Raw genomic sequence first — 12,409 nt, forward strand, 5'->3', positions numbered from 1 at the left:
GGGGGGGGGGGCGGCCAGGAAGTGCACCTAGCTGGGTGTCGGTGTCTCTCACGGGGCAACCACATGTGCGAGTGCGGTCCTAACACCATTGTGTCACCTGCGTCCCACTTCCATATGATGGAGTGTTGCCCCGTGCCTCCCCCTTCTCCCCCCCCCCCTCAACCCCCCTCCCCCGTGTCCTCTGCAGGGCATGACCTACAGCGCGGGCGCACTGGGGGTTATGGACGCCCGTGACGCGCTGCTGCATGCGCTGTGCGCCCACACGCTGCTGCCGCCGGGGGAGGATGACGTGGCGGCACTGGCGGTGTCCACGGCGGGCGGTGGTGCTGGCGCTGGCGGCTTGTTGTCTGATGACCGGAGCGTCGGCGGGTGGGTGGCGTGTATGTGTGTGTTCGTGTATGTGTGTATGTATACAGACACGGGGAACGTGCGGAGGGCCGAAGGGGGAGCGCACGGGGGTTTGTGGAGGGGCGGCCATAGCAGGGGCGGGTGAGGTGGCATGATGTGTTTTTGTTTTCCGTACACATCATCTAATCCCGACCACATTCTGCGTTGTCGGGAGTGAACCCGGCTCCTGGGCACCTCCCGCGGTTTCGGTTAGTTGATACCGAACTAACCGAAACAGCGTCGAAACCCTCACGCGTCCCCCTCCCAACGCAATCACCTTTTCAGGAGCTCCTCCTTTCCTCTTTCTTCTCTACAACCCAGAACCGTTTTTTGCCTTAGTCCCCAAAGCCTTCCGATAACGCGGCGATCAGGTTCCTCCATATTTCCCCTCCCCTCCTTGCGCCACTCCTGCACTCCAACCCCCACCTCGTATGTATGTACGTATATCACTTTCATCATTGTATGTATATTAGTCCTGATGTCCTGCGACCTGTGTGCATCTGAGAAACAACCCCCCGTGGTGGTGTCGGGATGGCGACCTATTCCTCGGGGCCCCTATCGCCTCCTCCTGTGGCTACTAGGCCCCTGATAACCCCTCCCCTCCGGGTCCCCACCTCCCCGGCTGCAGCTCAGCGCGCCGCCTCGCAAGTGTCGCAGCAACACCACCTCCCGTCTCGACAGGATCATCCGCCGTCGTCGCTGCTGCTGGCGGCGGCGGCGGCGCCAGCGGCGGGTCTCGTCCTGCCCCCGGCTTCCTGACCGCTCTGCTGGTGGAGCGCTCGGCCTCCTCCGTCCGCGTGGTGCTGACCCCTCGCAACATCGCGGCGCTGCGGTCCCTGTTTAACCTGGCTCACCGCCTGGCGGATGGTCTGGGCAGCTGCGGGTGGCTGTACGTGGTGGATGCGGTGAACGCACTGGACCGCATCCTTGCCTCCCCGCACACCACCACGGCGGCGTACCTGCTGGTAAGCCAGGGGGGGAGGGAGGGAGAGGTTGGGATCGTAGCTGGCTGGCTGGCTGGCTGGCTGGCTGGCTGGCTGGCTGCGTCATGGGCACGTGTGTGATATCGTGATGTATTAAGCTGACCAACAACCTAGTGTGGTGAGGTGTGGTGAGGTGAGGTGAGGTGAGGTGTGGGCCTTATTCGTATGCAGCCGGCCTATGTGGGGCCCCATGTACATATACATGTGCGGCAGGTCGTCCAAGGAAGAGCCTGAGGCCGTTACGGGGTCCCGAGGGCAGTGAGGTTGAGGTCCTGCGGGCCGCCCCCTTGGATTGAGCTGAAGTATCCCCCCCTTGTGCTGCACACACGCAAATACACACACGATACACACATACAAATACACACATACAAATACACACACACCGCGGTGCTTCACCCGGCCAGGAGACGGGTGGCGAGGGGGAAATTGTCGTCGGCCTGCAGCCCATGGGGTCAGCGATGATGTCCGGAGCGGGATCAGGAGCGGCTGGGACGGCGGCAGGCGGCGGGGTCACCGGCGCTGGCGGGTCGGCAGCGGCAGCTGCCGCAGCCGCTACCGCTGCCTCTGCCGCCGCCGCGGCGGCGGCGGCAGCAGCAGCAGCAGCTGCTGGCGACGGTGGGCCCGACGACAGCTCCACTACTGCTCAGCGCGAGCTCCGCATCCTGGCCTCCGCCGCCGACCAGTTGTTTGAGAACAGCCACCACATGTCCCCAGAGGCGGTGGTGTCGTTGCTGTCTGCGCTCGCCGACATATCCCACCGTACACTGGCTGGGCTGGGGCTCCTGGCCGGCGGCGGCACCGCGGCCGCAGCAGCTGCCACGTCAGCGCCTGCGCCCCTCCTGCCGAACGGCGGTTCCATGGGACCTGCATCGTCGGCGACTTCGGCTGCCCCCGCGGCGGCTACTGCCGCTGCAGCTTCCGCTGGTGCAGCAGGCGGCGGCGGCGGTGGACCGTTGAGCCCCGTCGCGGCCGCCGCTGCGGCTCCTGGCCCTGTGCGGTTGTGCGCACTCAACCGCATGGTCGACACGCTTCTCCACAACTTGTGGCGAGTTCAGGATTTGTGGGGAATCTTCCTGGCGCATGTGCTGGAGGTCCTGGCCAGCAGCAACGTCCAGGTGCGGAGGAGGACGGGGAGGGGAGGACAGGGGAGGGGGAGGAAGGGGGGTACTGCGCAGAGGAAGAGAAGCGGAATGTTGGAATATGGATGCAGAGGGGCATCTGCGGTATGGAGCGGAGCCGGTGTCTCGGCCTCTCTGCCGCCACCCGCACTCCGAACACACACCTCACACAGAGAGAGAAGACCCCGCTGTTTTGACCCCCCATGTCTTAATCGCAATTGTGGGCCTTCGACAGGGCCGCTCTCATGCGACATGGTGAGTCTTGTCTACTGTCTTGTCGTGTCCGGAGGGACGTGAGGATGTGGTGACCCCTCACTCGCCCGCTCGCCCGCTCCGCAGGTTCGCGCAGCTGCGGTAGACGCCCTGGACCGCACCATCACCGGCGCCCTCAACCCCGACTTGCACGTGCCTGACAAATTCACGGCGCCACTGCCCGCGTTGGAAGACGCTTTCCTGCCGTCGTACGCAGCCGCCGGGGCCACCCGGAGAACGCTGATGACCAGCTTTCCGTCGTACGGACAGTCGCCGGGTGGCGCCGCTGCCGCCGCCGTTGCCGCGGCGTCGCCGGGTGGTGGCGCTGGTGTCGCCGCTGGCTCTCCGGGGTCGCGCCGGACGTCGAGAGACGCGGGTTTCGGAGCCGGTACGGCAGCTGCCGGAATGATGATGGCGGCTACGACACCGTTGTCCAGCCCGCAAGTGCCTGTGCACCCGTCCGCAGGCCGCGGGTTCAGCGCGGGCAGCGGCTACACCGCCCACGGCGCGCCGGTCGTCACGTCGACGGCGACGACGACAGCGTCCCCGCTACCGCCGCCGCCGCCAGGGCGGCGCGTTAGCGGCAGCGGCGGCTCCGCGCGTCCCTCCACGGACTTGTCCTCCCTCCACACGCCGCTCCCCGCGGGACTACCGCACCCGCCGCCGTCGTCCCTTACCACCAGCCCCGCCGTCAACCCGGCCTCCACCTCCGCCGCCGGCACCTCCACCTCCCCCTTCGCTCACAGCCTCAATGCCGCCACCGCCGCCGCCGCCGCCACCACTGCCAACCCCCTCGTTGCCAACCGCGGTGTGCAGCAGTCGGCGCAGCGTGAGGACGTGCAGCACATGCTGCTGGTGGCTCTAGATTCGCTGTACCGGGAGGGAGGCCGCTCGCCAGATGTACGACATGGACTGCTGCGCATCGCGCTGCATGTACTGCAGCACCATGGCGACGGCCTGACCCGGGGCTGGGTGCCATTGCTACGTCTGCTGGACGCCGTACCCCGTGCGGGACAGGGCCCAGCGGATGTGCGGCTGGGCTTCCAGGTAATTGAAAGCTGTGTTTAAGTCACAGGCGCGGGGATGGGGGAAGGGACGCGACTAGCGTGTGTTGGTCTGTTTGATGGTCTGTCCCCGACAGGTGCCTCTCCCCCCCAACCCCCGCCATCCCGTGGGTTGCCGTCCGTCAGCCGCATTCACATCCCCCTTCCCTTCCCCCACGACGACCCGTGGGTCAAGGCCTCAGGTGCTCCTTAAGAGGCTCCACGTGTTTCGTTATCGGTTAGGGCGGTTAGGCTCACGCCTTCCCGGGATAACCCCTCGTCCAAACACACTTCTTGCTTGGAACGTCGGCGGTTGATTGTCCCGGGTTTTGCGCCACCATCATAATCGCCATCATCGGTGTCATCGGGGGGATGATTCTCAGGCATCCTCAGCCCCCACCCCGGGCCCCTGCGCTACAGCCACCACCAGTCAACGCTAAAAACGGGATATGCCTCCACCTCCCACACGCAACCTCCAAACCCACCTGCCCCTCCTCCCGCAGGTTGTTGAGCTGCTGGCCACCGACTACCTGTCCAGCTCGCTGCCTAAGGAGCATGTGGCCAAGGCACTGGAGGTCATTGCCAAGTTCGCCACGCAGGTGCTGGAAATGGGTAAAAAAAGGAGGGGAGAAGGGGACATACTGCCGGGGGGAGGGGCGGGGCCGTCGCAATGATGTGTACAGGGGCCCTGCTTGCTGCCATGCCGCCGCGATGCCGCCGTGAAGCTGAACGAAGGGCGTACTGCGGTTCATTACTTCCATCACAGACCCGCGTGTGAGCAAAGGGAGGGGAGAGTAACAAGGTGTCTAGGTATGTATGGAAGTGTGGGTCTTCGTGTGAGACAGACAGACAGCACGAGAATGATAGACAGACAGACAGCAGAAGAAGAAGGAGCGAGCTGTCCCCGCGCTGGTTAGGGGCCCGCTGTGTTCTCCCGTTCAACAAGCTCTCACCGTGGGCGGCCAACACCGCACAGCATCAGGCGACCTGACAGCACACACCTCACACCACACCACACCACACTGACAGCTCCTTAGGACCGCCCGCCCGCACAAACCCGACCCGACCCGACCCGCAGTCCGCAGTCCGCAGTCCGCCACCCCAACCCCCTCCACCTAACGACCCAACCTCGCGCCCGCTGCTCCCCACCTCCCGCACCTCCCACACTCCCCCACCCGGCCCCCAGGACACTGTCCTGAACGTCTCCCTCTCCGCCATCACCATGCTGTGGAACGTCACCGACCACCTGGCTCGCAGCAGAGGCACCTTCTCCAAGGCGGCGGCGGCGGCGGCGGCTGCAGCAGCACACCAACCCAACCACCACAGCCAGCAGCACACCAAACAAAACCAACAGCGGCCAACAGCCACCACGGACACACCACCGGCTGCGGCCTCCACCCCCTCGGCGGCAGCGGCAGTGCCGCAGGCGTTGTCGCCCTCCCCCCCCGCGGGCCCCTTCGGCGGCGGCTCGTCCTCCCTGCTGTTCGGCGGCGACACGATGTCCGGGGCCGCCGGGGAGAAGCAGATGTCCCCCGCGTTTGCCGCCGCGCTGTCCTTCGCCCGGGGAGTGCCCTCGCTGCCCTCCGCGTCCTCACCCGACAGATCGCCCTGGGCCCAGCTGCAACCACCACCGCAACCACCACAGCAGCCACAGACGCAGGGGCAGTCGCAGCAGCCGGTGGGAGCTGCGGGCGGGGGCTCGGGTCCAGGCACGGGGGCATCAGCGGCCTTGGTGCCGGCCGGCGGGGGCAGCTACCCGCTACATGACCTGGACGAGGCGGAAAGCATCGCCATGTTGATGATTGCGTTCCGCTCCCTAAAGACCCTGTCAGTGGACCCCCGGCCGGAGGTGAGCCGGCGGGTGGGCGGGTGTGCCGGGGCGGTGGCCGGGGCCGGGGCCGGCGCACTGAGCTCGCCTGGGCCACCCGCCTTCCCCCGTCACCCTGCTTGCTACTACGACTTCTATTGCGACTGACAACCCCCCTCCCCCCTCTTTTAGCCCTTTGGGGTTCCGGCTTGTATAACCCAGCTAGGTGGCCGCCTGCCCCCCTTCGCCACCTTCCCCCCTTCGCCCCCTTTTCCCCCTTCCCTGACACGTTAACGTGTGTATGCGCGTGTGCATGTAAACTCGCCTTCGCAACCCCCCTGGCCAATGGCCCTCGCCACAGCACGGCACGGCTTCGCTCAGCCCCGCGCGAACACGCACACGCATGGAAGCTTCTCACGCGCGCATCCCGCTCCTTTTTGAGCTGCCGCCAACCCCCTCTCCCGCTCCCTCTCCTCCGCAAAGCTGCTGTGGTGGTGGTGCCCTCAAAGCCGGTCATTACTGCCCGGGGCCTCGTCCCTCGTATTGGGCTGCTGACCGACCTGTCCTGTCCTGTCCTGTGATCACCTCCTGCGCCAACCTCTCCCTGCTCCCTTGCACGTACCCATGCACGCATTTCTACAGGCTCGCAACGCCGCCGTGCGGACGTTGTTTCTTGCTGTGGGCAGTCACGGCGGCAAGTTCCCCTCCGCCACCTGGCACCAGCTGTTCTGGTCCCTGCTGTTCGACCTGCTGCTCACCATCCACCGCCTGTCCGCCACCAGCTCCGTCGAGGAGGCGGCGGCGGTGGAGTTGGGGAAGGAAAAAGGTGCGTTGCTGGAGGGAGGGGATGACTTGGGCCCCTGTTTGGGGGAAGGGGGGAAGAGGAGCTGTTAGGAGAAAAGCACCATTAGGGGCCATTAGAGGCCGAGCGTGTGGTGCTGTACTCTGGTGGCTGGCGGCTGCAGGATGTCGGTCCCCTCCTGGATTGCCTTTCCCCCTCTTACCCCTCTTAAACCCTTTCCCCGGGGGCGTCTGGAAGTCCGCATTCGGGGTTCCTTCTCGCGTCCTATTCACACGCATACATACATACTTGCGAGCTGACCAGGAACTAAGTTGAGGCGCCGTTGATCCGCTAGATTTGGTTGGATGCTGGTGGTGAGTTGCTGAACCCAACGAATACATTCTGATGTCGGATGTGGTGAACGGATTAGGGTGCCCCTCTCGCAGGGGAGAGCAGGGAACTGCCTCCAAGGGAAAGGGGGCCGCTGGTGAAGCTTAACCACCCTGTAACAATATACATACATACATGCATCTATATATTTCTTCCCGCCGTAAGCTGCCGCTCTTCACCTGCGTCTCTATTGTTCAGGCGGGCGGTCCGTGGTGATGTTGGTGCACCACAGCCGCAACAGCGAACAAAAGCAGTGGGACGAGACGCTGGTGCTGGCACTGGGCGGGGCGGCCAAGGTGGTGCGGTCCTACATGGCGGTGCTCAGCGGACTGGACGTGTGGGCCCAGGCCTGGGAGCAGCTCATGCAGGTGGGCACGGGGCGGGAGGCAAGGGGGCCCGGGCGGGCGCTTTATCACGGGTGCTATCCTTGGGGGGGTTGGAGGGGGCGGCTGACGGGGCTGAGGGCCCCGAGCTCCCATCAACACCCCCCCAATCCATGTGGTGGTGGTGGTGGTGGTGATGATGATGACTACGGTCGTGTTAATTTCTGCTCCACATCCCCCCGGCCCCGACCCCGACCGACTGTTAGCCCGCAGACGTCCACTGATGGGCTCTGTGCACCCACCCTCGTATGCCGCAGCTCCCCAGTTGGCTGAAAAGCAGTCGCTACCTCTTTCCCCCCCCCCCATTCAGCTGTCGTTCCATCCTCCCGCTTTCCATCCCCCCCCGCCCGCTGCCGCCTCAACAGCTGCTAGGGGAGCTGCTGTCCACGGGGCGAAAGGCGCTGTGCCTGGCCTCCACCAGCCTGCTCACCACGGTGCTGCAGACCCATGGGTCGGGGCCGCTGGTTACTAAAACCATGTGGCAGCAGACGCTCGCGGCGCTGGATAGAGGTAGGCGCGTAGCGGGCAGTGGGCGCGTACCCGCAGGCTTCTCTTTAACCCCCTCGCCCTGCCCTGTGCTGCGCTTGCGCTCAGGCGTCAACGCAATGGCCGCACCCAACACCTCCGCACCGCTACAAGCCCGGGCCGAGCTCCTCACCTGCATCACCACGCTCTCCGCCCAGCTCCTGCTGTTGCGCGGTCCACGGCCGGCGGCCACCGGGACACCCGCCGCTACAGCCGCTGCCGCCGGAGGGGGAGGCCCCGCGGCTACTGCCAACGGCGATGGCGGCGCCCCCAGCCCCGACCCGGAACAGCTTCTGCTCATCTTACGATGGCTAGACCGTTTCGCCCGGTACCCCGTGGGTTGCGACGACACGTCATCCATTCACTTCACCACCATAGGGCCCATTCAGAAGGCCGTGCTGGCGGCCCTAGCGGCGCTGCCGCCCGCAGCCGCCGCAGCGGGCGTGTGGCCGGCCGTGCTGAACGTGCTGTGCAACATGCTACGTCCGTTCAGCACGCTGGCTCTGCGGCAATACGCTCAGCAGGCGGCGGCATTGCAGCAGGTGTGGACATGCATGGACATGTGCATGTCTCTTTGCTTGCCGGTGTGAGGTGGCGCACCTTAACCGGGAGCCAGAGGGCCTGGGCCGCGTGCGCCGGTGTCGGCCGCGCCCCGCCCCGCCCCGCCCTGCCCCGCCCCCATCCCAACCTAATCCAACTCTTGGTGCACCTCACAGCCCCCGGGAGCCTCTCACAATGCAAACCCCCTGTTGCCACACCCACCACCGCCACCCCTTCCCCCCCACCACACACACGCACACTCCCGGACCGCACCCCTCGCTTGGTGATCCTCCCCCCGTCCCCCCATCGCAACCATTCCCCCGCTTGCACTTGTCTCAGCAACGTAAGACCTGCGGCCCAGTCCCTGGGTCCGCATCAACCACCGGTGCGGACGGGCCTGCAACGACGACATTAACACCAACACCACCAGCAGCAGCAGCAGCACCCCACCCCCCGACTACGACCTCCACGGGGCCCACCGCGGGTCCCTCCAACCCCCCCGACCCCACGTCCTCCCACATCAGCGTCGCCACCGCCACCGCCACCGCCACCAGCAGCCGGGAGCCCTCCATCCACAACCCGGTAGGGGCAGTAGCAGGGGCAGGTAGCTTGCCGGGTGCTGTCAGCAGTAGCAGCTCCTGGTTGGCGTTCGCAGCCACCGGCGAGGTGGTGGAGGCCCGGGCTATGTCCCCCGTGTGGATGGCGCGAGTGGTGGAGCTGCTGGCGACTTGGTACCGGGACCATGTGTCGTGGCAGGTAGGGGTATGTGTGTGTGTTTGGGGGGGGCCATATCACGGGATCTTACATGCGCCAATCGGTACTTTTCTGTTCTCGTGATGCGACTGTGTCGTTGTGTGGGTGTGTGAATGAGAGCTGAAAAACCCAGGAGCTGAGCAATCACCCTTGAATGTATCACCCTCATCACCCTGGTATCACCCACCCCCGGCTCCCCGCACCCCACCCCAATGTCCCGCAGGTCCGTGTGGTGACCTTCCCGCTCCTGGTGGGGGCCATGTCGGAGTGCATGGCGTGTCGCCACCTGCTGCCACTGCCGCAGTCCGGGAGCGCCCCCTCCACCTCTCAGCAGCCGCCCCAGAGCTCTTTCACTCCGCAGCTGCAGCTCTACCCGGGGCCCGGGGACCCCGCGGAGGGCCCGGCCCTGGAGGAGCTGTGGCGGGCGGCGGCACGAGGGCTGATGACGGTGGTGCAGTCGGGGCTGCCGTCCATCAACATATGCAGCCATCAGGTGGACTCCGGGGCCGGGGCCGGGATCGGGACTTGGCCTCAGGATTGGGGTTTTTGTTGCGGCATGGAGGCACACAAACAGACACACACATAATATTGTGTATTGTATATTATATATTACATAGACGGCTGGGTGAACTAGGGGGAGCTGGTCAAGGGGGAGCGCTCTGGCGCTCAGGTATCGTGGCCCGCAGGGGTAGAGCTTTGGGGGATGACGGAGTTTCTGATACCATCCCGACCATCCCTTTGCAGCGAGGTGGTGACTATGTGTGTGTCTGTGTGTGGGGGGGAAGGGACCCAGGCAACTACTACGAGCTGCCCACGAGCAGATCTAGCTGCTGCCGGGGACGGCACACGGCGGAGAGGGCGTGGTGTCCCTACGGATCGTACGGGCACGTGATCAAGACTGCTGTTCATCGCGCCCTTCACCCCTCGTTCCCGCCACTTTCACCTCCCTCCGTTCACCAACCTCAGGGGCACAGCCAGGGTCAGGGTCACGGTCAGGTGCTGGTGCCGCAGTCCACCTGGCCCGCTCTGGCGCGGGCCTTCCAGATGTTCTTCCTCGCCGCCAACCTGCCGCCACTGCTACAGCCCCCGCCGGAGGTGCAGCACGCACTCTCGTTAGCTGCTGCTGCCACCGGTGGTGGCGGCGGCAGCAGCAGCAGCGGTGCCGGCGCGGCGTACTTCCGCAACATGAACGCCTCCGCCGAGCCGCCGCTGCCACCGCAGTCCACCGGCGCTGCCGCTGCCGCTGCTGCGGCCACAGCAATGCCGGCCCCCTCTCTGGAGCAAGTCGCGGCGGATCTGGAGATTACGACTGCAGTACTGGACTGCCTCTCCGAAACGGTCCTGAGCTCTTGTCAGCACGCACCAGTCGAGGTGTGTTTGTGTGTATGTGCGTGTGTGCTCTTGTATGTGTCTGTGTGCATGTATGTACATGCGCGTTGGTGAACCCCGGGTGTCTGCTATTGTGTCCAGGCATGGAAATGTGTAGCTAACCCCGAAATTCAAAGCCGTTGTATAATTTGGTGAGCTCCGGAATTTGGATATTCCGGATTGTCCTTCACTGCCGTGTGTTGGTATTGTGACACGTAACCGTGTGCGGCTGCGAGTTGAAGTGCTCTGGGCGCTCTGGGCGTTCCTTGTTAAACGTGTTTCGGTTGTGGCTATTTCGGGGAAGTGTGTTTCTTGACACACCACCACGTCTCCCCGCCCCGCCCGCCCTCGGCCCGCCCCCGGCCCTACCCCACCTGATGCAGATGCGGCGAGCACTGATTGAGGTGTTGGACGCGGGGGCCGCCTCCGTCGCAGCGCCCTCAGCAGCCGGCATCGCCACCAGCGACCGGCCCTACGACGAGTCCTGCTTGCCGCCCACCAGCCGCCTCAGCCACGTGTGCCTGAACAAGCTCTACGTGCTGTGCAGCCGGGGACAGGACGCGCCCGTGCCCGAGCCGGAGGGTCGCGACCTGGCGCACCCGCCGGTGCCGGCGGCTAGGTCCCTATTGGAGGTGGGTGAGAACGGGTGCACGAGCGGGGAGGTGCCAGTGGAGCGACTGTGCGGGGGACTGTGTTGGGGTTGTGGGTGCAAGTCTCCATAGTGAGGGTTTTCGTGCGCGGTGCCGGAGGCCTGGATGGAGGCGGGTGTGCCTGAGAGGGCCGCGAGCAGCTCAGGTGGAGCAGAGGACCCGGAAACTGGTAGCTGTACCCAGGAGGAGATTGAAGCCCCATTCCCCTGTGCCCACTCCCACTTGCGGTGCCCAGGTGGCCCAACTCGCGTTGCCGGTCTTCGTAACTCGCTGCGAGGCCGTCCTTCATGACTACGCGCGAACCGAGCAGCGTGCCAGGCCAGGCGCCAGTGCGCCGTCGGGTACGGCCGCAACAGCCGCCGGGGATTCCTCCGTGGTGAGCGGCGGCACCGGTGCTGCCGCAGCGAATGCCGCTGGTGGCGGCGTCGGAGTGGATGTTCAGGCCATGCCGCTGGAGTTGACAACGGCATCTTCGCGCGCGGTGACGTCAGCTGTTATGCCGGCGGCGTTGCACGACAAGGCGCTGCACGTCCTGGAGCTGCTTCAACAACTTCGCGTGGTTCCAGCTGTGTCGGATTCGCTGCTGCCGTCCCGTCCTCATCTCCGTTTCTGGCTGGACGCGGTGCGGGCGGTGCGCTCGAACGCAGCCATGCCGCCGCCATCGCTGGCGGCCGGCGCAGCGGCGGCGGCTGCCGCCGCCGCGCCCGCCGCCGGCGCCGCTGCCGCTCTGCACTCCACTTCTAGTCTCGGAGGCTCCGGTAGCGGACTGGGCCCGGGGTCTGTACTGCAGAGCCCACCGGCGGCTTCCCGGCGCAGCAGCAGCGGCGTCGACCTCGTGAGCCCAGCGGCCGCCGCTGGCGGCGGCGGCGCCGCCCCGGGCTTGGCAGCGGGGCCGGAGCTGTCCTTTTCCAGCCTTGCCTTGCCCACGGGTCGATCCACCCCTTCATTGTCGTTCTTCTCGCGGACGTACAGCAGTACGGGTGCGCTGATATCGTCAGCAATGGGCATCGCAACCGGCAGCAGCGGCGGCGGCGGCAGCGGCAACAGCGCCGCCGTGCCTGTCGTGCCCGTCACCCCGCCCACGCGTACGAGTCTTGGTGACGGTGCTGCCGGCGCAGTCGCCGGCCACACGGGCGAACCCCGCATGTCCGCTTTCATGGCTCCCCGTAACGCGGCGACCGTGTTCGCTACTGCCGGGCCGGGGTCGGTCTCGGGGGCTGGGACCGGGCCCGGGCTGCAGCTGACGGGGAAGTCGCTGTGTGTAAAGGAGCAGCCACACCTGCCGGCGCTGTACGGCGTGCTGTGCGAGTGCATCGGTAGCTCCGACCCTGTCGTACGTGCGGCTGTGCAGAGTATGCTGACGGCACTAGGTGTCGGACTGGGGCTGTGCGTCGCAACACCGCTTCCGCCGCCACCGTTCTTGTTATGA

General features: G+C 65.8%; 1 protein-coding gene across 1 annotated transcript in view; it reads left to right on the plus strand.

Moving 5' to 3' along the window:
• VOLCADRAFT_89599 (uncharacterized protein) overlaps positions 1-12,409 on the plus strand; it is a gene marked incomplete at both ends in the record, with an annotated part of 21,164 nt that extends 8,755 nt beyond the window's left edge. The window contains 17 exons of the mRNA XM_002949115.1: positions 188-369; positions 1,016-1,352; positions 1,775-2,485; positions 2,828-3,128; positions 3,207-3,787; positions 4,287-4,382; positions 4,970-5,632; positions 6,233-6,416; positions 6,960-7,129; positions 7,510-7,654; positions 7,739-8,211; positions 8,549-8,965; positions 9,186-9,212; positions 9,267-9,455; positions 9,929-10,333; positions 10,714-10,962; positions 11,216-12,409. Coding sequence (XP_002949161.1) covers positions 188-369; positions 1,016-1,352; positions 1,775-2,485; positions 2,828-3,128; positions 3,207-3,787; positions 4,287-4,382; positions 4,970-5,632; positions 6,233-6,416; positions 6,960-7,129; positions 7,510-7,654; positions 7,739-8,211; positions 8,549-8,965; positions 9,186-9,212; positions 9,267-9,455; positions 9,929-10,333; positions 10,714-10,962; positions 11,216-12,409 — 6,324 coding nt within the window. The remainder of the gene's footprint in view (positions 1-187; positions 370-1,015; positions 1,353-1,774; positions 2,486-2,827; positions 3,129-3,206; positions 3,788-4,286; positions 4,383-4,969; positions 5,633-6,232; positions 6,417-6,959; positions 7,130-7,509; positions 7,655-7,738; positions 8,212-8,548; positions 8,966-9,185; positions 9,213-9,266; positions 9,456-9,928; positions 10,334-10,713; positions 10,963-11,215) is intronic.

This window comes from Volvox carteri, assembly GCF_000143455.1.
Source record: "Volvox carteri f. nagariensis unplaced genomic scaffold VOLCAscaffold_13, whole genome shotgun sequence".
NCBI lineage: Eukaryota > Viridiplantae > Chlorophyta > Chlorophyceae > Chlamydomonadales > Volvocaceae > Volvox > Volvox carteri.